This window comes from Erythrolamprus reginae, chromosome 5 (genome assembly GCF_031021105.1).
Source record: "Erythrolamprus reginae isolate rEryReg1 chromosome 5, rEryReg1.hap1, whole genome shotgun sequence".
Taxonomy (NCBI): domain Eukaryota; kingdom Metazoa; phylum Chordata; class Lepidosauria; order Squamata; family Dipsadidae; genus Erythrolamprus; species Erythrolamprus reginae.
This window is the reverse complement of record NC_091954.1, coordinates 113,047,324-113,074,572: the sequence shown is the minus strand read 5'-3', so window position 1 is coordinate 113,074,572 and position 27,249 is coordinate 113,047,324. Positions and strand designations below refer to the sequence as shown.

The following is a 27,249-nucleotide window of genomic DNA, read 5'->3' as shown; positions in this document are numbered from 1 at the left end:
TTCCTCTTTTTCTTTGCCTGGACTTGTCAAACTTTACATGCAGATGTGCTGAGCCTTCTTCCCTCTCCGGCCTCAGAAACTTTTCCAGTTCTTTCAGTTCAGCCCACGACTGGCCTTTTAAATGAAAGTGCAAAGTCACTGACACCATTAGACTAATAAGCAGCCTTCAAGGTCAGCTGCCAGTTATTAAAACCACCATCCACGTGTGTGCGTACCTTGTGAGATATGGTTAATTCCAGCATGCATTGCTCACATAATTGAAGGAATTGGGAGGGAGGTCTAATAAGAAAGGCAAATATAATCCACAGTTCCAACTTGGTATGTGATCTAAACCAGAGGTATCAAAATAGATTTCTTCAAGGCCGGATCAGCATTGTACCATATTTTTGGGAGTGCAGTGGTACCTCCATGTAAAAACGCCTCTACTTACGAACTTTTCTAGATAAGAACCAGGTGTTCAACTTTCCCCCCCCCCTCTTCTCAAGAACCATTTTCTACTTACAAACCCAGGCCTCCAAAACTGTAACCAGAAAAGGCAGAGCGAAGCCTCCGTGGGGCCTCTCTAGGAATCTCCTGGGAGGAAACAGGGCCAGAAAAGGTGGGGAGAAGCCTCCGTGGAGCCTCTCTAGGAATCTCCTGGGAGTAAACAGGGCCGGAAAAGGTGGGGAGAAGCCTACGTGGGGCCGCTCTAGGAATCTCCTGGGAGGAAACAGGGCTGGAAAAGGTGGGGAGAAGCCTCTGTGGAGCCTCTCTAGGAATCTCCTAGGAGAAAACAGGGCCGGAAAAGGTGGGGAGAAACCTCCGTGGAGCCTCTCTAGGAATCGCTTGGGAGGAAACAGGGACAGAAAACATGGGGAGAAGCCTCCGTGGGGCCTCTCTAGGAATCTCCTGGGAGGAAACAGGGCCAGAAAAGGCGGGGAGAAGCCTCTGTGGAGCCTCTCTAGGAATCTCCTGGGAGGAAACAGGGCCAGAAAAGGCAGGGAGAAGCCTCCGTGGGGCCTCTCTATGAATCTTCTGGGGAGAAACATGGCCTCCACCCTCCCTGTGGTTTCCCCAATCACACACATTATTTGCTTTTACATTGATTCCTATGGGAAAAAATTGCTTCTTCTTACAAACTTTTCTACTTAAGAACTTGTTCACGGAACGAATTAAGTTTGTAAGTAGAGGTACCACTGTATAAGACACACCAGAGTATAAGATGCACTTTAGTTTGGGGGAGGAAAATAGGGAAAAATAATTCATTCGGGTAGTCCTTAGTCGGGTCAGCTTCAGCACATTAGTTTACTTTGTTTGAGTCCATGTGCTTGCTTTTTATCCCCTGGTTGGGGATAAAAAAAAACAGTTCCTAAAATGCAACTGTTCAGAAACAATGAAAAAAATCGGGCGAAGAGAAGATTGCTACACTAGCAAAGCACAGACGATTGATTCACTCGTTAGCACCTCGTTTGGACTGGGAAAATGGCGGAAGATCACTTGTTAGAAAAATCACAAAAGATTGCTCCACTGTTAGTAAGGACTGGAAAAAGGCTCCGTTGCTTGTCGGAGGGAGCAGCAATGAAAAAAGCAGGCAACGGGAAGATTACTTAGCTAGCAAAGAATGGAAGATCATATTAGAACCTCATTAGCTTAATAAAATATACTTCAGAGTATAAGACGCACCCAAATTTTCAGCCTCTTCGAGGAGGGGAAAGGTGCATCTTATACTCTGAAAAATATGATAGTTCTCCCTTGTGGGCTGACCAGAGGTGGACCAAAGCCCTTCATGGCACAGGACCAGGATATCTGCGAGACTGTCTTCTGCCGCACGAATCCCAGCGACCGGTCAGGTCCCACAGAGTTGGTCTTCTCCGGGTCCCGTCGACTAAACAATGTCGTCTGGCGGGACCCAGGGGAAGAGCCTTCTCTGTGGTGGCCCCGACCCTCTGGAATCAGCTCCCTCCAGAGATTAGAACTGCCCCTACCCTCCTTGCCTTTCATAAACTCCTTAAAACCTACCTCTGTCGTCAAGCGTGGGGGAACTGAGACATCTCCCCCTGCCTATGTAGCTTTTGTGCATGATATGACTGTATGTATGTTTTTTATATTGGGGTTCTTTGCTTTTAGATTTTTAAATGTACAAGTGTTATTTTAGATTTTGAATTATTAGATTTGTTAATGTATATTGTTTTTGTCACTGCTGTGAGCCGCCCCGAGTCTGCGGAGAGGGGCGGCATACAAATCTAATTAATAATAATAATAATAATAATAATAATAATAATAATAATGCCTCCTGCAGTACCCTGCTGGCTGATAATGGGCTGTGCGGTTAGGGTTAGGGTGCTGCCCCCACCCATTGCCCATTTTCAACCCTCTTGGCCTCCTGCAGCACTTTTGTTGACCAAAATCGGGCTGCAGGGTGGCTTTGCATAACACTTCATGGTCTGTTTTGGCCAGCAGAAGCACTGCAGTTCCATCCTTCAATATTTCCATGCTGGACATGTAGCTCAGGTCTAAGCACCCTGAAGCCCTGATCTGACCCATGGGCCTTGAGTTTGACAACCCTGATCTAAAATATCTACTCCTGGGTTGCATTTACTGATCCATTTTCTAGGTTTGTAGATTTCTTGTATGTATGTGTGTTATTAGAGGATTGGGGAATTAAAAATGAGATAAAGAGCTTTTGGAAATGTTTAAGAACAATAATTCAATAGAAAGAAGGGGGAAGACAAAAATCATATTTTCGCAACAAAAATGATTAGGGGACTGGAGGCTAAAACATATATGGAATGGTTGCAAGAACTGGGTACGTCTAGTTTAATGAAAAGAAGGACCAGGGGAGACATGACAGTAGCCTTCAATATCTTAGGAGTTGCCAGAAAGAAGAGGGAGTCAAACTATTCTTCAAAGCACCTGAGGGTAGAACAAGAAGCAATGGCTGGAAACTAAAGAAGGAGAGAAGTAATTTAAAACTAAGGAGAAATTTCCTGATGGAACAATTAATCCGTGGAACAGCTTGCCTCTAGAAGTTGTAAATGCTCCAACACTGGAAAGTTTTAAGAAAATGTTGGATAACCATCTGTCTGAAGTGATGTAGGGTTTCCTGCCTAAGCAGGGGGTTGGACTAGATGACTTCCAAGGTCCCTTCCAACTGTTGTTGTTGTTTTTTTTTTTGTTTTTTTTTTATATTTTTATTTTATTTATATGACTTACAAACATTTAGACATCAAACAATACAACATTAAACATTTACACTTAATATATTTACAAGATTTATTTTTTAACAATTCTATTTACTATACCTTTTTCTTGATTTCCACCCAATTGTAAATTTTTTCCCACACTTTGTAATAGTCCTTATTTTGTTGATTTTGAATTTCGTATGTTAATTTGCTAAATTTGGCGCAGTCTAATATTTTTTTAATTACCGTTTCTTTGTTTGGAATCTTATCTTGTTTCCAGACTTGTGCATATGCTAATCTTGCAGCAGTAAGTAAGTGATTTATTAAGTAGTAATTTTCTTTGCTATGTTTGCCTCTAATTATGCCTAATAAATACATTTCCGGTTTTATTTCAATTTTATAGCCCAATATTTCTTCCATCCATGCCCTAATTTGAATCCAAAATTTTTTTGCTTCGTTACATTGCCACCATATGTGGTAGTATGTTCCCACTTCTTTTTTACACTTCCAACATTTGTTACTAATGTTTACATTCATTTTGGCTAGGCGTGCTGGCGCATAATGCCATCGGAAGAACATTTTATAAAGATTTTCTTTATATGGTGTTGACAAAGTCATCTTATAATTAACTGACCATAGTTTTTCCCAGTCTTCTAGCTGAATTGCATATCCAAAGTTGGTCATCCAAGATATCATGTTAGGTTTAACAATTTCTTCGATGTTTTCATAGTTTAATAGATAAATATACATTTTGGTTATAAATTTTTTGTCAGATCCTGTCAATATTTTGTCTATTTCATTTTGTTTATTACATATTCCAAATTGTACCAAGTCCCTTTTATATCTGCTTTGAATTTGGTAATATGGAAGCCAATCTATTACTATACCTTCCTCTTTAAGTCTTTCTCTAGTTTTAAGACTTCCTTTAGTATTTAATAGGGCTTCGTAGGTTATTTTTTGTTCTTGGCTTATTATGTTTGGATGAATTTGAGCTTCTAGAGTGGATAACCATCTGGGAATTTCGTTGTAATGTTTTTTCCTGACTTTCCGCCAGTGTGTCAATAGTGTATTTCGAATTTGGTGTTGTTTAAAGTGAGAATGTTTTGAGTGTTCTTTTTCCCACAAATGTGCGTGCCATCCTTCATTTATATCGTGGCCTTCTATTGTTAGAATTCTAGGATTTTCAAGGTTGACCCATTCTTTAATCCATAGTAATTTAGTGGCTTGGTAGTATATTTCTAAGTTGGGTAAACCGAATCCTCCTCTTGTTCTTAAATCTTGTAGGGCTTTCATGTTTATTCTAGGTTTTTTATTGCACCAGATAAATTTAGAAATTATTTTATTTATTTTAGCAAAGAACGATTTGTTTAGTTGTATTGGTGCTGTTTGGAAGAGATAGAGCCACCTTGGAAGTATATTATGTTGTTGTTGTTGTTGTTCTTGTTAGGGCCTTAGTGATCATTAATATGGATTACCAATAAGATCCTCTTAATTATGCATTGGAAAAGAGTGGGTGGTAATTGCCTTGCTGACTCCTCAAAGTAGTATCTTGTGTGTAGTGATGATCACTTGAACACCTAGATTAGGCTTGATAGCTAGGAAATTATTTATTTATAATTAAACCCAGGCAGGATACCCTGCACCTCATTTCCTGTAGAGATAATTATACCTTCGGACAACTTTTAATTGTCCCTTGGGAGACCGTAGAGAAGCTCCATATTGAGATACAGGTACTCCTTGATTCTGCAGCTATCTCTGCTGGTAGCCAACAGGCCGCAACAATTTTATGTACGGTGGTACCTCTACCTAAAAACGCCTCTACTTATGAACTTTTCTAGATAAGAACCGGGTGTTCAAGATTTTTTTGCCTCTTCTCAAGAACCATTTTCCATTTACAAACCCGAGCCTCCAAAACTGTAACCAGAAAAGGCGGGGAGAATCCTCCTTGGGGCCTCTCAAGGAATCTGCTGGAGGAAACAAGGGCCGGAAAAGGCAGGGAGAAGCCTCTGTGGGACCTCTCTTGGAATCTCCTGGGAGGAAACAGGGCCGGAAAAGGCAAGGAGAAGCCTTCTTGGGGCCTCTCTAGGAATCTCCTGGGAGGAAACAGGGCCGGAAAAGGCAGGGAGAAGACTCTTTGGGGCCTCTCAAGGAATCTCCTGGGAGGAAACAGGGCCGGAAAAGGCAGGGAGAAGCCTCTGTGGGGCCTCTCAAGGAATCTCCTGGGAGGAAAGAGGGCCGAAAAAGGCAGGGAGAAGCCTCTTTGGGGCCTCTCAAGGAATCTCCTGGGAGGAAACACGGCCGGAAAAGGCAGGGAGAAGCCTCTGTGGGGCCTCTCAAGGAATCTCCTGGGAAGAAACAGGCCCAGAAAAGGCAGGGAGAAGCCTCTTTGGGGCCTCTCTAGGAATCTCCTGGGAGGAAACAGGGCCGGACAGGGCATAATTCGGGGTGGTGGGTGGGGCAGGGGATGGAAAGGGGCAGGCTGCAAGACACACATCTTTCCAGCATCTGGAAGCTTCAACGTTTCTCTTTCTCAGCAGGTCTTTGCAGGGAAACTCCTTGAAATGTAAAGGAAAACCTATACCTCCAGGACCGCTTTCTGCCGCACGAATCCCAGCGGCCGATTAGGTCCCAAAGAGTTGGCCTTCTCCGGGTCCCGTCAACTATGCAATGTCGTCTGGCGGGGACCAGGGGAAGAGCCTTCTCTGTGGCAGCCCCAAACCTCTGGAACCAACTCCCCCCCGGAGATCAGAACCGCCCCCACCCTCCTTGCCTTTCGTAAGTGGTTGAAAACTCACTTGTGCCGCCAGGCATGGGGAAATTGACACCTCCCCTAACTACTTTGTTTATGTATGGTTTGATTGGGTTGTGTGATTATTTTATTATAAGGGTTTTAAATTGTGTTTTAAATATTGGATTTGTACATTGTGTATGATTGTTGTGAGCCGCCCTGAGTTTTCGGAGAGGGGCGGCATATAAATCTAATAAATTATTGTTGGGTTTTTTGTTATTATTGTTGTTGTTATTGTTGTTGTTGTTATTATTGTTGTTGTTGTTGTGAATGTGAGAAGTTGTTAATTGCTCACTCTCACAAGATGTTTTCCTTTAAGGAAAAAGAGTTTCCCTGGTAGGATGTTCGGGTACAATTTGGGGGTGGCAGATGGGGCAGGGGATGCGTGTATGTAGTTGGGAAAGGGGGCTTATTTTTGGAGCAGGACTTATGACAATGCATATCTGGAAAAGCCCAGTTGGGCTTATTATCAGGACATGTCTTATTTTGGGGAAAACACGGTAGTTAAAGTAATTGCCCTGGATCCTGTCTTCCTGCTTTAATAGGTTAATCCTATTCCTGGGGCTTTGTTTTTCCTATCCTGGGGGACAATTCTGCCAGGAAAGAGGAAAAGGGGAGTTCCGGGTGAGTTATATTTAGCCTGATTCCCCTTATCTTAATGGCTCTACTTAAGTATTCCTTTTGTATCATCCATTCTGAGTTGTTCATTTCACCTGGTGCTTCTTGGTTTCAAAGGGGAGAGGGCTGGTTTCAGCCTCTTGGCATTGTTTTTTTATTTATTTATTTATTTTATTCATTTATTTTGTCCAATACACAATGAGGGTTTTAGTGGGTATATATCTATATACACATAGTAAAATGCATGATGAAGGTTAGGAGATACTCATAGTAAAATATATCTAAGAAATAATAGAAAAGAAGGTATAGTAATAGAACATATCAATGAAAGAATAGAAGAAGAGATATAGGAATAGAAGAAAGGTATAGGAGACATAGGAGAACAATAGGACAGGGGACGGAAGGCACTCTAGTGCACTTGTACTCGCCCCTTACTGACCTCTTAGGAATCTGGATAGGTCAACCGTGGATAATATAAGGGTAATGAGTTCCACGCTTCGACAACTCGGTTACTGAAGTCATATTTTCTACAGTCAAGTTTGGAGCGGTTAATATTAAGTTTAAATCTGTTGTGTGCTCTTGTGTTGTTGTGGTTGAAGCTGAAGTAGTCGCTGACAGGCAGGACGTTGCAGCATATGATCTGAGGTTTCTGGCGCTACGAGGTTTCTGCTAGTGGGGTGAACTGGCCCTGCACTGGGACTAGTTCAGCTAGATGCTCAGGATTATTATACTGTATGTCATAATATAACGTTATAAATGGATTGCCTGGGGAAATAGCTGCTTTAATGTAAGGAGTAACACTGCCCTCTAGCAGCGCATATCATTCATGCAGGCATCCAAGAACAGAAAGTGAAACCATTTTGCCTCAAGAGTGGAAAGCACAATGAAAACTTCAAGGAAAGTAGTAACCTTAAAATATTAACCAGCAATACTTAACTGCCCTCAACAAATACTGTTTTCATATACAGAAGGGATTTGTTCTGAAACTGAAGCCAAGAATTAGCTTTGGCTTAAGGCTTCCCATCATTGACAGAAGGATTCCAAAGACATATTCAATGAAAAGAAAAATTAGTCCTACATATCTTATAATTGCACCATTAATACCATTTATATGAAACGTATATTTTCTTTTATGTACACTGAGAGCATGTGCACCAATGACAAATTCCTTGTGTGTCCAATCATGCTTGGTCAATAAAGAATTCTATTCTATTCTATTCTATTCTATTCTATTCCATTCCATTCCATTCCATTCTATTCTATTATTTAAGGCAGTGTTTCCCAACCTTGGCAACTTGAAGATATTTGGACTTCAACTCCCAGAATTCCCTTCCGTCCCCTGTCCAATGGTCTCTCCTTATCTCATTTATCTTTTCTTCCTTTCTAATATACTTTTATATCTTTTCTTCTATTCTTTTCTTTACTTATATTATTACATATCTTTCTCTTCAATGTGTATTATGTATTGGACAAAATAAATAAATAAATAAAATAAATAAATCTATCAGGTCAAGCCTGCCTTGAGAAGAGGCTAATAGCAAATGTCCTTTAAGGTTTCCTCCAGGTTTATGAGACGGAGGAATGTTGCTGAATGAGCTTTTCTGCATAGTGCCTCGCCCGTGTTTGGTGGATCACATCTCCCCGATTTTAATCTTCCACCTTTATCAGAATGCAAGACTTCATTCCTGTACCAGGCACCAATTGTATGTTAAATATCTGCCTCTTCAGTTCCACCAACTCGTGTGCTAAGAACAACCAAGGAAATTCCATGTTCACGGTCCATCAATAGGTGTCCTTTGCAACAGAGAGCCAAGAGGTCTTTGTTAATTATCAAGCCATAGAAACATAGAAGACTGACGGCAGAAAAAGACCTCATGATCCATCTAGTCTGCCCTTATACTATTTCTGTATTTTATCTTATGTTTATCCCAGGCATGTTTAAATTCAGTTACTGTGGATTTGCCAACCACGTCTGCTGGAAGTTTGTTCCAAGGATCTACTACTCTTTCAGTGAAATAATATTTCCTCACGTTGCTTTTGATCTTTCCCCCAACTAACTTCATATTGTGTCCCCTTGTTCTTGGGTTCACTTTCCTATTAAAAACACTTCCCTCCTGGACCTTATTTAACCCTTTAACATATTTAAATGTTTCGATCATGTCCCCCCTTTCCCTTCTGTCCTCCAGACTATACAGATTGAGTTCATGAAGTCTTTCCTGATACGTTTTATGCTTAAGACCTTCCACCATTCTTGTAGCCCGTCTTTGGATCCGTTCAATTTTGTCAATATCTTTTTGTAGGTGAGGTCTCCAGAACTGAACACAGTATTCCAAATGTGGTCTCACCAGCGCTCTATATAAGGGGATCACAATCTCCCTCTTCCTGCTTGTTATACCTCTAGCTATGCAGCCAAGCATCCTACTTGCTTTTCCTACTGCCCGACCACACTGTTCACCCATTTTGAGACTGTCAGAAATCACTACCCCTAAATCCTTTTCTTCTGAAATTTTTGCTAACACAGAACTGCCAATACAATACTCAGATTGAGGATTCCTTTTCCCCAAGTGCATTATTTTACATTTGGAAACATTAAACTGCAGTTTCCATTGCTTTGACCATTTATCTAGTAAAGCTAAATCATTTATTAAGCTATAGTAATGAATTTCTCTTGTGGATGAAGGCAAGTCTCCAGGAATACAGCTAATCTTTGACTTGCAATCAATCACCATTTGAAGATGCAACAGCACCGAAAAAAAGTGACGGATGTCCCTTTTTTTATTTATTTATTATTAGTTGGACTTGTATGCCGCCCCTCTGCCACATCCTCATGGTTACGGCATCAAAATTTGGACACTTGGCAACTGGTTCATAACTTATGACGTTTGCAGCATCTCCAGCTCATGTGGTCATCTTTTGCAAATTATTGACTTAACAACTGCAGAAATTCACTTAACGACCGTGGCAAGTAAGGTCAAAGAAAGGAGACAAAAGGTCTACCAGTATCTTGTTTTAAACATTATTAAAAACATTGATTTCACCTGTGCACTAGAGCAGAGCAGCAATGACCCCAGTAGGACCAATGGCCCATTTATTAAATCGCAGAATGTCCATTGTTCTATTCCTTGTTTCATTTGTCCTGTAAAATTTTGCATTCATATATTTACAGTTTAACTCTGATGGTTTTTACAGCAAATTGTGCTACCACGTTTCGTATGCCACTCTCATCTCTTTCAGGAGAAAGAACAGCATGAAAATAAAAACAAATGGTAAGGAATAGCAATATTTCTTAATGTTCAAAGAAACCTCCAGGATGAGCAAATACAAGCAAAGTACATGGCATGGGACCAGATTACCTCCGGAACCGCCTGCTACCGCACAAATCCCAGCGACCAATAAGGTCCCACAGAGTTGGCCTTCTCCGGGTCCCGTCGACTAAACAATGTCATTTGGCGGTCCCCAGGGGAAGAGCCTTCTCTGTGGTGGCCCCGGCCCTCTGGAACCAACTCCCCCCGGAGATTAGAACTGCCCCCACCCTCCCTGTCTTTCGTAAACTACTCAAGACTCATTTATGCCGCCAGGCATGGGGGAGTTAAGATATTCCTTCCCCCTAGGCCATTACAAGCTATGCATGGTATGTTTGTGTGTATGTTTGGTTTTATTATAAGGGTTTTTAGTTGTTTTATTAATTGGATTTCTACATGCTGTTTTTTATTATTGTTGTTAGCCGCCCCGAGTCTGCGGAGAGGGGCGGCATACAAATCCAATAAATAATAATAATAATAATAAAGTGCTCGAGGTAGAATTTCAGTCTAAAGGTAAAAACCAACAAGCAAATTTTGTAGCAATTGCCTGGATTCTATGGGGTCCTACAATGAGGAACAGCACAAAGTTTGTAAGGATGAGGGTGCAGTGATAATCCCATGATGGGTTCTAGACTGAGCTCTTTGACTCCTTCTGGATGCTGAAACTTAAAGGACCTCAGCAGTATGGTCAAGAAAAGGAAGAGCTCCATCCTGGCCATTTGCTCACCCAGGCACACTCGAGGCCCTGCAGTGCAAAGATAAGGAAAGGAGAAGGAGTTAGAAGTGATTGACAGCTCTTCACCAATGCTTCTAAGTCAGGGGTCTGCAATCTGCAGCTCTGGAGCCACATGTGGCTCTTTCATTCTTTTGCTGCAGCTCCCTGTCACTCAAAATATGTGTCACAACCACCAACACATGATTTATTGAACTTTTCGGCCCATCATTTTTTCCGGAGTAAAAAAGTTTTTGTTGCACACAAAAATAAAAATGTGTTTTCTCGGTAGCAAGTCATTAAATTCATAAATGTAACATACTGCAGGTTTCTTATACATAGTATAAACAAAAAATAAACCACAATATAAGCAGTGTTATCTTTGTTTTAGATGTCAAAAGGATTTTGTGGCTCCCGGTGTTTTCTTTTCTGTGGGAAATAGATCCAAATGGCTCTTTAACTGTTTAAGGTTGCTGACCCCTGTTCTGGGTAGTTTCAGTCCTAACTGAGGAATGCGATCCCTTAACGTGAATGACGTCAAGTTGGCCACCTTTAAGCCGGTCGCATGATCTTTAAACCACTCCCGGTCACATGATCGTCAGGCCACTCCCATCTGGTCACATGGTCAGCAAGCCACACCCACAAAATAAGCCACGGCCACAGTGTGGTAGTAAAAAAAATTTGCAGCCCTTCACTGAGTGTCACCATCTATGGTTAAGGGCTTATGCAGCCTCTCATTATTATTATTATCTCAGCATAACATTTCATTGATGAATCACAAGAAAATGGCTGTTCACCCATAAATTCCCAGAGGAACTTGTTTTAAATATTTCAGGAAACGTGTGTTTCAGATTTACCTGCTCCAAATGCCAGAAATTCCTCCCTTGGTATAAAATGCCCATCCTTGTCCAAAAAGTGATGAGGGTTGAATTTTTCAGGAGTCTCCCATCTCTTGGGATCATAAAGGACTGAATTCAGATCTGTAACAACCAAAGTCCCCTGAAGGAAGAAGAAATGTGTTTCAATATATTGCTAATAAATAGTGTTGGGCGAACCGAAGCTGCAAAGTTTAGATTAGATTTAGATTAGATTTATTGGATTTATATGCCGCCCCTCTCCGCAGACTCGGGGCGGCTCACAACAATAGTAAAAAACAGTACATAGTGACAAATCCAATGCCCACCAATCCAATTACAATTTTAAGTTGAGAAATTCATAAAACAATCCCAATATATATAAAAAACAAGCACACAATCAATCAGACAGCAAACAACATGGGCAAGGGGGAGATGTTTTAGTTCCCCCATGCCTGACGGCAGAGGTGGGTATTAAGGAGTTTACGAAAGGCAGGGAAGGTGGGGGCAATCCTAATCTCAGGGGGGAGCTGGTTCCAGAGGATCGGAGCCACCACAGAGAAGGCTCTTCCCCTGGGTCCCGCCAAGCGGCATTGTTTAGTTGACGGGACCCGGAGAAGACCCACTCTGTGGGACCTAACTGGTCGCTGGGATTCGTGCGGCAGAAGGCGGTCCCGGAGATATTCTGGTCCGGTGCCATGAAGGGCTTTATAGGTCATAACCAACACTTTGAATTGTGACCGGAAACTGATCGGCAACCAATGCAGACTGCGGAGTGTTGGAGTAATATGGGCATACTTAGAGAGGCCCATAATTGCTCTCGCAGCTGCATTCTGCACGATCTGAAGTTTCCGAACACTTTTCAAAGGTAACCCCATGTAGAGAGCGTTACAGTAGTCGAGCCTCGAGGTGATGAGGGCATGAGTGACTGTGAGCAATGACTCCCGGTCCACATAGGGCCGCAACTGGCGCACCAGGCAAACCTGGGCAAACGCCCCCCTCGCCACAGCTAAAAAGTGTTTCTCTAATGTGAGCTGTGGATCGAGGAGGATGCCCAAGTTGCGGACCCTCTCTGAGGGGATCAATAATTCCCCCCTAGGGCAATGGACGGACAGATGGAATTGTCCTTGGGAGGCAGGACCCACAGCCACTCCGTCTTGTCTGGGTTGAGTTTGAGTTTTTTGACACCCATTGCTTATTTGACCCCTATGACAATCATTAAGTGTTGTACCACATGATTCTTGACAAATGTATATTTTATTTTATGTACGCTGAGAGCATATGCACCAAGACAAATTCCTTGTGTGTCCAATCACACTTGGCCAATAAAATTCTATTCTATTCTTCTATTCTAACCAAGTTAAATGAATCCAAGGCAGCTCTCATCAAATATAGAACCAGATTTCAGTTAATCTTGATAATTTAAATGTCATGGTATATTATTGAAAATTTTTGCTAGTTAATCTGCAATAAACTTTTTTCAAGTTACTAAAAAAAGAGGCCAAATTTTGTCTTATATTTCCCAGAAATTGAATCATTGCTTGCATTCAATACATTAATTCCTTGACTTTCAGGTTTTGTTAAAAAAAAAAAAAAAGGGCTTCAGCATCTGTCTTCTGGCATGTTAATTTTTGTTGTATCAACTTCCGTACCTTTGGAATGTGATATCCATTGAGGTTGACATCTCTGGCACTTTGCCTGGGGACGCCAACAATTAAGACATATTTCAAACGGAGAACCTCATGAATCACAGCATAAGTATACGGGAGTTTCACCCGATCTTGATAGCAGATTGAATCGGTGGGATCCAACGTATCTTCTATTTCCTTGCGGACTTTTTCTGAAGATCATAACAGAAAAGGAGAATTATAACAGAGAAACAGAGTTGAAAAGAACCTTGGGGGTCCTCTAGTCCAAGCAAGAGACCCTACCATTTCAGACAAAGGGTGGTCCAATTTCTTCTTAAATTATCTCAGACACTCCACTACAATTGACGCGGTCAGTGATGAACATGGGACATAATTGGCAAAGAACCTAAGTAAGAACTGAGTTATGATGTCAAATTTCTTATGTGTTCAGTAACACTTGGCCAATAAAGAATTCTGTTCTGTTCTGTTCTAAAATAAAATATAAAATGAAATAAAGTAAAGTAAAGTAAAGTAAAATAAAAAATAAAATAAAATAAAGTAGAGTAGAGTAGAGTAAAGTAAAATATAAAATACAATAAATAAAACAAAACAAAACAAAATAAATAAAATAAAATAAAGTAGAGTAGAGTAGAGTAGAGTAGAGTAAAGTAAAATATAAAATACAATAAACAAAACAAAACAAGTAAAATAAAATAAAATAAAACCCGTATATTATAGGAATCTCACCTTGGATCTCCGGGTAAGCCACCATGAGTAGCAGTGCCCATTGTAAGGTGGTGGCCGTGGTTTCTGTGCCTGCGATAAAAAAATCAACAATGCACTGAGCTAGGTTTTCTTCATCATAAGCAGACTCAGGGTCGCCTTTGGTCTGTTGTAGACAATAGAAAATATGAAATCAACTTCATAATCCCAATTCGTCATTTACCGCTGCACTGGACGAAGGCCCTCCGTGCATAGAAGGCCTCTTTTAACAGCCAGTCCTCAACTTACAAACACAATTGGGACCAACATCCCCATCGATAACCAAGGCGCGTTGCAAAGCCAAATTAAAACCCAACTTTAAAAAACTTTTTTTTTGGTCGCAGTCACTGATCAAACGGCTGTAATTGTTTAGGGCAGTGATGGCAAACTATGGTACGGGTGCCACAGGTGGCACGCGAAGCCATATCTGCTGGCACATGAGCCGTTGATTAGCTCATCTTCAATGTGCATATATGTGCTGGCCAGCTGATTTTTGGCTCATACAGAGGCTCAGGGAGGGCATTTTTGGCTTCCAGAGAGCCTCTGGGGGGGATGAGGGAGGGCGTTTTTACCCTCCCACGGCTCCGGGGAAGCCTTTGGAGCCTGGGGAGGGTGAAACACGAGCCTACTGGGCCCACCGGAAGTTGGGAAACAGGCCACTACTGGTCTTCACATGGCCTCCATGCGGGGCAGGAGAAGCTGTTTTCGCCCTCCTCAGGCATTGAGTTATAAGTGTGGGCACTCGCGCATGCGCAATAGCGCACACGGGCACTCTTTCGGCTCCTGAGAGGAAAAAGGTTCGCCATCACTAGTTTAGGGAATTCTGTACCAATCCGGCTCCCCTTCATTGACTTTTTCAGCTGTTAAAATGAATAACAGGGTTATAAAGCGAACCCAGCTTCCCCATTCGCTATTCTCGTCAGAAGTTCACCAAAGGTGATCACATGACCCCAGGACGCTGCAACCATCATAAATATGACCTATAAAGCCCTTCATGGCATCGGACCAGAATATCTCCGAGACCGCCTTGTGCTGCACGAATCCCAGCAACCGATTAGGTCCCACAGAGTGGACCTTCTCCGGGTCCCGTCAACTAAACAATGTCGGTTGGCAGGCCCAAGGGGAAGAGCCTTCTCTGTGGCGGCCCAGACTCTCTAGAACGAGCTCCCCCCAGAGATTAGAACTGCCCCTACCCTCCTTGCCTTTCGTAAACTCCTCAAAACCCACCTTTCTCGTCAGGCATGGGGGAATTGAGATATCTCCCCCGGGCCTATATAATGGGTTTTTTTAATTATTTTAAATTTAAAATTGTATATTATTAGATTTGTTATGAATTGTTTTATTGTGTTGTAAGCCGCCCCGAGTCCACGGAAAGGGGCGGCATACAAATCTAATAAATAAATAAATAAATAAAATAAATAAATGAATCGGTCGTCAAACGTCTGGATTTTGATCATGTGACAACTGGGAGGCTGCCATGATTATTTGTGTGTGAGGGGGGAAAGGTCATGTTACATTTTCCAGTTCCGTTGTAACCAAGAACAGCCACCAGACAATTGGCTGTAAATCGAGCACTATCTGCATTAGATCATACTTGTAACCTTGACCAGAATACTTTAGACCAGGGTCCTCAACCTTTCTAATGCCGCAACCCCTTAATACAGTTCCTTTTGTTGTGCTGGCCCCCAACCATAAGTCTAGTGCCAATTCTCCCAACAGAGCTCTCAGCTGATTGGCAGGAAGGTCAGAGAGACATCCCCACTGTAAACGCCTGATTGGTCAGATTGTAAAAATACGTTCCAAGGGGCCAGAATAGAAGCTTTAGTTCCTAACACCACAGGAAATTTGTCCTTTCCCATGGTCTTGAGCGATCCCTGTGAAATGATTGTTTGACCCCCCCAAAGGGGTCTCGACCCCCAGGTTGAGAACCACTGCTTTAGACGGAGTCAACTGACGACCTCCACGTTCTAGAAAATTTCCATCACATTTTTCGGGCATCAATTTACGGAAAGTTACCTAGACCAGTGATGGCAAACCTTTTTTCCCTCAGTTGCCGAAATTGCCCCCATACTCATAATTTAATGCCCCCATGTGCCCCGCCACCCAGGCATGTGACCCCCATGCTGCCCCACACCCCATACACCCCTCCAAATGCATGCATGACCCCCAACAACTAGACACAAGAACAGTTTTTCCCAAACGCCATCACTCTGCTAAACAAATAATTCCCTCAATGCTGTCAAACTATATACTAAATCTGCACTGTTTGTTTGTTGATTTGATTTGATTTGATTTGATTTGATTTGATTTGATTTGATTTGATTATTTGATTTGATTTGATTTGTATGCCGACCCTCTCCGTAGACTCGGAGAGGCTAACAACAGTAATAAACAGCATGTAACAAATCTAATGTTTAAAATAATTTAAAAACCCTTATTAAAACCAAACATACACACAAACATACCATGCATAAATTGTATAGGCCCAGGGGGAAAAGGGTAGTTCAGTTCGCCCAAGCCTGACGACAGAGGTGGGTTTTGAGGAGCTTACGAAAGGCAAGGAGGGTGGGGGCAATTCTGATCTCCGGGGGGAGCTGGTTCCAGAGGGTCGGGGCGACCACAGAGAAGGCTTTTCTCCTGGGTCCCGCCAGACGACATTGTTTAGTTGATGGGACCCGAAGAAGACCGACTCTGTGGGACCTAACCGGTCGCTGGGATTTGTGCGGCAGAAGGCAGACCCGGATGTACTAGTTTTTTCCTCATCATCCCTATTTTTATTTTTATTGATTGTATTCAGTAAGCCGCTTTGCGTTACCATGAGCGAATAGGCGGCCATATAAATTCAATAAATAAATCGATAAGATGGCTCAGTATGTTGGCCTTCGCAAAGTAGGACGCCATTTTGAGTTCTGGAGACCCGCCAAAATGCCTTTCCCAGGGAGACACTTACTTTCTCCATCTGAAGAAGGTAGTAATCAATGAAGTCTTGTGGGTCGTGCAGGGATTGGAGTTCCCGGTGCTTCTCGACCTCTTCCTTGGCAAAGGAGGTGACATCGTTTAAAGCACGTAACACCCTCTGATGACGTCCTGGAAGCCGTTTCATCAACCATGGAAACAACTCATACAGCTAAAGGAAGAAGATGCAGAAAAGGGGGAGGAAATGACATCATCGCTCATTTCCTCCCACCTAGGACTGTATGACTGTAACTTGTCGCTTGTATCCTAAGATTTTTATTAATATTGACTGTTCACTGGTTATTTGATCCCTGTGACAATCATTAAGTGTTGTACCACATGATTCTCAACAAATGTATCTTTTTCTTTCATGTACACTTTTTATTTTATTGATTGATTGATTTTGCCCAATACACAATGAGGGTTTTAGTGGGTATACACATAGTAAAATACACGATGAAGGTTATAGAGGATATACATAGTAAAATATATCTAAGAAAGAATAGAAAAGAAGGTATAGTAATAGAACATATCAATGAAAGAATAGAGGAAGAGATATAGGAATAGAAGAAAGGTATTGGAGATATAGGAGAGCAATAGGACAGGGGATGGAAGGCACTCTAGTGCACTTATGCACACCCCTTACTGACCTCTTAGGAATCTGGATAGGTCAACCGTGGATAATCTAAGGGTAAAGTGTTGGGTGTTTGGGGATGGCACTATGGAGTCCGGTAATGAATTCCACGCTTTAACAACTCGGTTACTGAAGTCATATTTTTTACAGTAAAGTTTGGAGCGGATAATATTAAGTTTAAATCTGTTGTGTGCTCTTGTGTTGTTGTGGTTGAAGCTGAAGTAGTCGCCGACAGGCAGGACGTTGCAGCATATGATCTTGTGGGCAATACTTAGATCTTGTTTAAGGCGTCTTAGTTCTAAGCTTTCTACGCACAATGACATCATCATTCATTTCCTCCCACTTAGGACTGTATGACTGTAACTTGTTGCTTGTATCCTAAGATTTTTATTAATATTGACTGTTTCTTCATTGCTTATTTGACCCCAATGACAATCATTAAGTGTTGTGCCACATGATTCTCGACAAATGTATCTTTTTCTTTTATGTACACTAAGAGCGTATGCACCAAGGACAAATTCCTTGTGTGTTCAATCACACTTGGCCAATAAAGAATTCTATTCTCTGCTACTACTGGTATTGTAAATACCCATCTGTTATTCTTGTATATAAAGAAATTTCTTATTTAAATGAACGTTGCTGTATCAGTCCTCCTGTGTGCGCTTTCTGGATTTAATTTTCTGCAGCAAACTCTGATAAATGTCTATAATCAAAATGATTGGCAAGATGATGGAGGATGGGGTCAGGATCTCTAGAAGACTTGTCTGACTCATAAAACCAAAATAAGACAACTCACCAGGTAAACAAAGCTGCCTCCGAATTTCATATAGTAATTCAAATTGATTAACATTTTTTGGAATTTTTCATCTTTGGCAGAAAATCTATACCCAAAAACCAAAATGCATATCAAATTGGAGATTGCAGTAGTGACAGGCAACGAAGGATCCAGTGGTTGCTCTGGAAATAAATTTTTAAAAAATCACATCAGACTTGCTATTATTGTACTTTAATTATTCATATTGTCAGTGAGGTTTCAGGACAAAAGGCAGGAGGTAGCGATAGTGCATGTACACCACTGTGCACAGCTAGAAACATAGAAGACAGACGGCAGAAAAAGACCTCATGATCCATCTAGTCTGCCCTTATACTATTTTCTGTATTTTATCTTAGGATGGATCTATGTTTATCCCAGGCATGTTTAAATTCAGTTACTGTGGATTTATCTACCACGTCTGCTGGAACTTTGTTCCAAGCATCTACTACTCTTTCAGTAAAATAATGTTTTCTCACGTTGCTTCTGACCTTTCCCCCAACTAACTTCAGATTGTGTCCCCTTGTTCTTGTGTTCACTTTCCTATTAAAAACACTTCCCTCCTGGACCTTATTTAACCCTTTAACATATTTAAATGTTTCAATCATGTCCCCCCTTTTCCTTCTGTCCTCCAGACTATACAGATGGAGTTCATTGAGTCTTTCCTGGTAAGTTTTATGCTTAAGACCTTCCACCGTTCTTGTAGCCCGTCTTTGGACCCTAGTTTTTGTTGTGCTTCAGGCCAGCTCCTATGGCTGCTGATTTTGACTCAGAAGAATTGGAGCTGTCTGATCAAAGAAGACCCGTCTGGCTGGAGGAGGAATCAGACAGTGAAGCAGAAGGAGAAAGGGATGAGGAAGGGCCTGGAGAGGCACAGAGGGAAATAGAGCCAGTCAGATCTCCAACCAGAGTTTCCTCTGAGTCAGATGGGGAGGACATAATGAACGATCCTACACCATTTCTGACATATGATAGTCCAGTTTCTTCTTGAAGGCTTCCAGTCATGAAGTTCCCACAACTTCTGAAGGCAAACTGTTTCACTGGTTGATTGCTCTCACTATCAGAATCTGTCCTTGTTTAGTTTCCATCCATTATTCCTGTCGTCTGGCCTTCAGGTGCCTTGGAAAATAGCTTGACACCCTCTTCTCTGTAGCGGCCCCTCAAGAACACTGCTATCATGTCTCCCCCTGGTCCTTGTCTTCACTAGAGTAGCCATGCCAAATACTTGCAACTGTTTATTGTAGGGGATCAACCTACGCTCCAAGGCACCTGAAGGCAGGACTAGAATAGCAATAGCACTTAGACTTATATACTTATATAACAGTTTCTTCCCAAACACCATCACTCTACTAAACAAATAATTCCCCCAACACTGTCAAACTTTTTACTAAGTCTGCACTTCTATTTCTACTAGTTCTTTCTCATCATTCCTATCATCCTTTTCCTCCCACTTAGGACTGTATGACTGTAACTTGTTGCTTGTATCCTAAGATGTTTATTTATATTAATATTGATTGTTTCTTCATTGCTTATTTGATCCCTATGACAATCATTAAGTGTTGTACCACATGATTCTTTTATGTACACTGAGAGCATATGCACCAAGACAAATGTGTATCCAATCACACTTGGTCAATAAAGAATTCTATTCTATTCTATTCATAGTGTTTTTACAGCTAAGTGGTTTTACAGAGTCAGCATATTGCCCCCAACAATCTGGGTCCACATTTTAACCACCTTGGAAGGATGAAAGTCTGAGTCAACCTTGAGCCTGGTAAGATTTGAACTGGCAGCCAGAAGAAGCAGCCTGCAGCACTGCACTTTAACCACTGTGCCACCGGGGCAATGGATGGAAACTAACCTACAACTAAGGAGAAATATCCTGACAGTGAGAACAACTAATCTGTGGAACTGTTTCTATTCAAAAGTTGTGGGTGTTCCAAAACTGGAGGCTTTTAAGAAGAGACTGGACAGTCACTTGTCTAGAATGGCATTGGTTCTCCTGCTTGAGCAGGGGGTTAAACTAGAAGACCTCTAAGACTTCCCTTCCAATTCTATTATTCTGTATTCTATATTATATTGGTTGGCAATCAGTTTCCGGTCACAATTCAAAGTGTTGGTTATGACCTATAAAGCCCTTCATGGCACCGGACCAGATTATCTCAGGGACCGCCTCCTGCCGCATGAATCCCAGCGACCAGTTCGGTCCCACAGAGTGGGCCTTCTTTGGGTCCCGTCGACTAAACAATGTCGCTTGGCGGGACCCAGGGGAAGAGCCTTCTCTGTGGCGGCCCCGGCCCTCTGGAACCAACTCCCCCCAGAGATTAGCCCCCACCCTCCTTGCCTTTTGTAAGCTTCTTAAAACCCACCTCTGCCGCCAGGTATGGGGGAACTGACATACTCTTTGCCCCTAGGCCTTTACAATTTTATGCATGGTATGTCTGTATGCATGTTTGGTTTTATAATAAGGGTTTTTAACTGTTTTAATATTGGATTGTTACATGCTGTTTTTATTACTGTTGTTAGCTGCCCCGAGTCTCCGGAGAGGGGGGGCATAGGAAATCCAATAAATAAATAAATGAACGAACAAACAAACAAACGAACAAATGAATGAACGAACAAACAAACAAACAAACAAACAAACAAACAAACACAATGAAACACTAGATCAGTGATGGCAAACCTTTTTTTTCCTTGGGTGCCAAAAGAGCATGCGTGCACACTATCGCACATGCGCGAGTGCCCACATCCATAATTCAATGCCTGGGGAGGGCAAAAAAAAGCTTCTCCTGGAGGCCAGAAATGGCCTGTTTCCCAACTTCTGGTAGGCTCAGTAAGCTCGTGTTTCGCCCTCCCCAGGCTCCAAAGGCTTCCCTGGAGCCAGGGGAGGGTAAAAACACCCTCTCCCATCCCCCTGGAGGCTCTCTGGAAGCCAAAAATGCCCTCCCAGAGCCTCTGTACAAGCTGACAATCTGCTGGCTGGCACACACATGCACAATGGAGCTGAGCTAGGGTGATGGCTCGTGTGCTAGCAGATATGGCTCCGCGTGCCACCTGTGGAACCCGTGCCATAGGTTTGCCATTACTGCACTAGATATATCATTCCGAGACATACAGAGGTTATAGACCACATACCTTTTGCACGCGCAAAGATTTTGACCAACCGATGTGCCTCCTCTTCTATTCGATTCTCCATGCCTTTCTTCCCGAGTCCAAGTTTTCGCATAGTAATTAGACCAAACCGCCTTTGTTGCTTCCAGTTTTGACCATTCGAAAATATAATACCTGAAGCCATCAGGGGGGACATGATTGAAATATTTAAATATGTCAAAGGATTAAATAAGGTTCAGGAGGGAAGTGTTTTTAATAGGAAAGTGAACCCAAGAACAAGGGGACACAATCTGAAGTTAGTTGGGGGAAAGATCAGAAGCAACGTGAGAAAATATTATTTAGTAGTAGATGCTTGGAACAAACTTCCAGCAGACGTGGTTGGTAAATCCACAGGAACTGAATTTAAACCTGCCTGGGATAAACATAGATCTATCCTAAGATAAAATACCGGAAATAGTATAAGGGCAGACCAGATGGACCAAGCAGGTCTTTCTCTGCGGTCAGTCTTCTATGTTTAAATCATTGTGGAATTATGCTCACAAAGATGATCACTAAAACATTGTTAGGTAGCTTAGATCAGGGTTTCCCAATCTTTTTTGAGCCGCGGCACATTATTCACATTTACAAAATCCTGGGAAACATTGAGCGGAGGAGGGGGGCGCTAAAATAAAGTTTGGACAAAAAAATATCTCTCTTCCTTCCTTTTGCTCTATTTCTCTCTCTCTCCCTCTTTCTCTCTCTCTCTCCCCTCCTTCTCTTTCTTTCCCCTTCTCTCTCCATCTCTCTTTGTTTCTCCCTTCCTTCCTCTCTTTTTTGCCCTCCTTCTCTCTCCCTCCTTCCCTCCCTCTATGTCTTTCCCTCACCCTCCTTCCCCCCTCTTTCTCTCTCTCTCTCTTGCTTTCTCTCTCTCTCTTGCTGTCTTTCTCTCTTTCTCTCTCCCCCCTCTCTCTCCCTCTCTCTTTCTCTCTCTTTCTATCTCTCTTTCTCTCTTTTTTTTTGCTTTCTCTCTTTCTCTCCCCCTCTCTCTCCCTCTCTCTCTCTCTTTCTCTCTCTTTCTCTCTCTCTTTCTCTCTCTCTCTTTTTTGCTTTCTCTTTCTCTCCCCCCTCTCTCTCCCTCTCTCCTTCTCTCTTTCTCTCTCTCTCTCTTTTGCTTTCTCTTTCTCTTCCCCCTCTCTCTCCCTCTCTCTTTCTCTCTCTTGCTATCTCTCTTTCTCTCTCTCTCTTTTTTGCTTTCTCTCTTTCTCTCCCCCCTCTCTCTCCTTGGCAACTTCAAGGCTCGTGAACTTCAACTCCCAGAATCCCCCTGGCTTAGATGAAGTGGGTTCTCATGCAAATTCTATTTCACCATCTTGAAAATCTCCATTTTTTCCACCCAAACCCCCCCCCCGCCAACCCCCCCAAAAAACTAGGACCAGCGATGCCCAATCAGCTTCTACCTCTTCCAATGGTATAAAGAAGACTTCTAGGAAAGACTTCTTCTGAATCTGTTCTGAAATCTCATGGAATCTATTGAATCTCTTACATTATATTGAACAGAGGCAGAGAAAACCGAAATGTTACCCCTCAACTTTCATGAGAACCTACCCTTGTTTTTAAAGGCCTCTTTAAAAAAGGGAGTCATTTGTCGCTCTGCAAAGTCTTCCGTTTGAATGAGGGCTTCTTTGACCGCCTGAAATCCAGAGAAGACCACGATCGCCATGTGTCCAGACCATATTGTGTAGATGTTCCCATATCGCTTAGCCAGCTGCCGTTTCAATCCAAACAGAAAACGAAAAGATTAGATTCAGTCTTGGTGGCTGGTTGGTTGGTTGGTTGGTTGGTTGGTTGGTTGGTTGGTTGGTTGGTTGGTTTCTTTCTTTCTTTCTTTCTTTCTTTCTTTCTTTCTTTCTTTCTTTACTATTTATTTATTTATTTATTTATTATCTATTATCTATTATCTATTATCTATTATCTATTATCTATTATCTATTATCTATTATCTATTATCTATTATCTATTATCTATTATCTATTATCTATTATCTATTATCTATTATCTATTATCTATTATCTATTATCTATTATCTATTATTTATTTATTTATTGGATTTGTATGCCGCCCCTCTCCGTAGACTCGGGGTGGCTAACAACAGTAATAAAAACAGCATATAAACAATCCAATATTAAAACAGTTAAAAACACTTATTGTAAAACCAAACATACATACAGACATACCATGCATAAAATTGTAAAGACCTAGGGGGGGAAGAGTATCTCAGTTCCCCCATGCCTGGTGGCAGAGGTGGGTTTTAAGAAGCTTACGAAAGGCAAGGAGGGTGGGGGCAATTCTAATCTCTGGGGGGAGTTGGTTCCAGAGGGCCGGGGCCGCCACAGAGAAGGTACAAATTACGGTACAAATTAAGCCTTTTCCCAGAGCTGCAGAATCTGATGAGAGATTCTCAAAATGCCTACATAGCATGGGCCTGAATAACCATGTTTCCTCCATTACAGATTAACAAAGTTGGAAGGGACCTCATAGGTCATCTAGTCAAACCCCCCGCTGAAGCAGGAGAACCTACACTATTTCTGACAAATGGCAGCCCATTCTCTTCTTGAAAATCTCAAGTGATGAAGCTCCCACAACTTTCAATGGCAAGCTATCCCGTTGGTTGATTGCTCTCAATCAGAAAATTTCTCCTTACTTATCTGGAACCCATACCACATCTCAGACATCAACACCCTTGAAAATGTCCAAAGATATTTCACCAGAAGAGCCCTTCACTCCTCCACTCAAAGCAGAACATCCTACGAAAATAGACTAACAATCCTGGGCCTAGAAAGCCTGGAACTACGGCGCCTAAAACACGATTTGAGTATTGCCCACAAGATCATATGCTGCAACGTCCTACCGGTCAATGACTACTTCAGCTTCAACCGCAACAACACAAAAGCACGCAACAGATTCAAACTTAATATGAACCGCTCCAAACTTGACTGTAAAAAATATGATTTCAACAATCGAGTTATCGAAGCGTGGAACTCATTACCGGACTCAATTGTGTCAACCCCTAACCCCCAACATTTCTCCCTTAGACTCTCCACGATTGACCTCTCCAGGTTCCTAAGAAGCCAGTAAGGGGCGTACATAAGTGCACTGGTGTGCCTTTCGTCCCCTGTCCAATTGTCTTTCCTTTCTCTCACTTATCATATATATTCTCTTTCTTTCATATATCCTCTCTTCTAAGTTCACTTTCACCCTTATATATATTACTACATGTCTATTTTTCTTCCTATGTATTTGTGTATTGGACAAATGAATAAATAAAATGAATAAATAAATAAATAAAATTTCTATGTTGAATCTCTCCCTTCAGTTTCTATCCATTATTCCTTGTCTGGCCTTCAGGTGCCTTGGAAAATAGCCTGCCCCCCTCCTCTCTGTGGCAGCCCCTCAAATATTGGAAGACTGCTCTCAGGTCTCCCATGGTCCTTCTTTTCATTAAACTAGACGTACACAGTTCCTGCAACCGCTCTTCCTATGTTTTAGTCTCCAGTTCCCTAATCCAGTGTTTCCCAACCTTGGCAACTTGAAGATATCTGGACTTCAACTCCCAGAATTCACCAGCCAGCAAATTCTGGCTGGGGAATTCTGGGAGTTGAAGTCCAGATAACTCCAAATTGCCAAGGTTGGGAAACACTGCCCTAGTCAGCCTGGTCGCATTCCTCTGCACTTTTTCTAGAATCGCAACATCTTTTTTATAGTATGGGTACCAAAACTGGATACAGTACTCTAGGTGTGGTCTTACTAAGGCTTTATAGAATGGTATTAGTACCTCATTTGAGCTTCATTTTATCCCTCTGTTAATGCAATTTAGGATTGCCTTGGCTTTTTTGGCTGCCACCACACACTGCTGGCTCATATTTAGCTGGTTATCCATTAAGACACCAAAACTTAACAGTCTTGCTATTACTCACAGTCATTGCTATTAAGCCTGGTTTCACCCAGTTTATATGTGTTCTTTTGGTTTTCCTTACCTTTGTGTAGGACTTTACTTTTCTCTACGTTGAATTTCATTTTGTTAGATAGGGGCCAGGATTCAAGTTCGTCAAGATCCATATGGATCTTGAGCCTTATCTTCTAGGGTGTTAGCTATTCCTGCCAGCTTAGTATCACCTGCAAATTTGGAAAATTCCCCTTCTAGCCCCTCATCTAAGTCATTTATGACGGTATTGAAGACTACTGGGCCTAAGATGGAACCTCAGCATCCCACTGCTTACCTCTCTCCATGTAGACGTAGACCCATTAAGAACTTCTTGTTGAGTATGGTTTGTCAGCCAGTTGCAAATCCATCTGTGGTAAATCTATCTATCCCACTTTTTGGTAGCTTACAAAGAAGTAACTTGTGGTCTACATTGTCAATTACCTTGCTGAACTCTAAATATATTATGTCCACAGTATTTTGCTGGTTTACTAATTTAGTCGAATGAAATTAGATTGGTTTGACATGATTTATTTTTAATAAAACCGTGCTATTATTTTACTCATTTCTAGGTATTGGCAGATCTGTTTTTTGATTATCTTTTCCAGTATCTTCCAGGGTATTTATTACATTGGCCTGTCCTGTTTGACTGACATGTCTAGGAAGAGGGTCCTAGGTTAGTTAGGTATTGTTCTGTCGAGCTCTCTGGTAGAATCCTCCTGAAAATTCAAAGGTACAAATTTCAGACACACACACACATTTGAAAATTCAAAACAATGTTCTTTATAAAAATGTGCTGATTTTTCCCCACTTTGAAACTAAACCAGAGCAAAGTGTGTTTCACTTTGTGAAAGAAGAAGGACTATGAATTGCCTCACAGCTGCAAGCTAGGTATCACAGAACTGATAAGGGACTTGTACAAATTTCCAATTTGTTTGGAGATGAGTGCTCTTTGCTATACCAAAAGAGGGCTTAGTTTATTTGAATTTTCGGTATAAAGAACATTGTTTTGAATTTTCAAACGTGTGTGTGTCTGAAATTTGTATCTGAATTTTCGGGAGGATTCTACCAGAGAGCTGGACAGAACAGCTGGTAAGCCACACCCACAAAATAAGCCACGTCCACAGTGTGGTAGTAAAAAAAAAATCAGCCCTTCACTGCTCTCACGCTTCATCCCTGCCCATTCACCCAAACACTGCTTGACCCAGGCCTTTGGCTGCAGAGGACAAACAGCCACCAGCAATCTGCTATTGAACAGTCAATAGTTAGGGGAAAGATCAAAAGCAACATGAGAAAATATTATTTTATTGAAAGAGTAGTAGATCCTTGGAACAAACTTCCAGCAGACGTGGTAGATAAATCCACAGTAACTGAATTTGAACATGCCTGGGATAAACATATAGAAACATAGAAACATAGAAGTCTGACGGCAGAAAAAGACCTCATGGTCCATCTAGTCTGCCCTTATACTATTTTCTGTATTTTATCTTAGGATGGATATATGTTTATCCCAGGCATGTTTAAATTCAGTTACTGTGGATTTATCTACCACATCTGCTGGAAGTTTGTTCCAAGGATCTACTACTCTTTCAGTAAAATAATATTTTCTCATGTTGCTTTTGATCTTTCCCCCAACTAACTTCAGATTGTGTCCCCTTGTTCTTGTGTTCACTTTCCTATTAAAAACACTTCCCTCCTGGACCTTATTTAACCCTTTAACATATTTAAATGTTTCGATCATGTCCCCCCTTTTCCTTCTGTCCTCCAGACTATACAGATTGAGTTCATTAAGTCTGTCCTGATACGTTTTATGCTTAAGACCTTCCACCATTCTTGTAGCCCGTCTTTGGACCCGTTCAATTTTGTCAATCTCTTTTTGTAGGTGAGGTCTCCAGAACTGAACACAGTATTCCAAATGTGGTCTCACCAGCACTCTATATAGTGGGATCATAATC

The 27,249-nt window shown here is 41.8% G+C and overlaps 1 protein-coding gene across 1 annotated transcript in view; it reads right to left on the bottom strand.

Moving 5' to 3' along the window:
* Positions 1–10,423: 10,423 nt before the first annotated feature.
* The window catches only part of LOC139168240 (cytochrome P450 2J4-like), a 73,645-nt gene continuing 56,819 nt past the window's right edge, over positions 10,424–27,249 (bottom strand). Inside the window, exons 5-12 of the mRNA XM_070753759.1 lie at positions 22,921–23,080; positions 21,361–21,510; positions 18,211–18,371; positions 16,776–16,952; positions 13,811–13,952; positions 13,088–13,275; positions 11,439–11,580; positions 10,424–10,614 (exon numbers count right to left, since the gene is read on the bottom strand). Coding sequence (XP_070609860.1) covers positions 10,424–10,614; positions 11,439–11,580; positions 13,088–13,275; positions 13,811–13,952; positions 16,776–16,952; positions 18,211–18,371; positions 21,361–21,510; positions 22,921–23,080 — 1,311 coding nt within the window. The remainder of the gene's footprint in view (positions 10,615–11,438; positions 11,581–13,087; positions 13,276–13,810; positions 13,953–16,775; positions 16,953–18,210; positions 18,372–21,360; positions 21,511–22,920; positions 23,081–27,249) is intronic.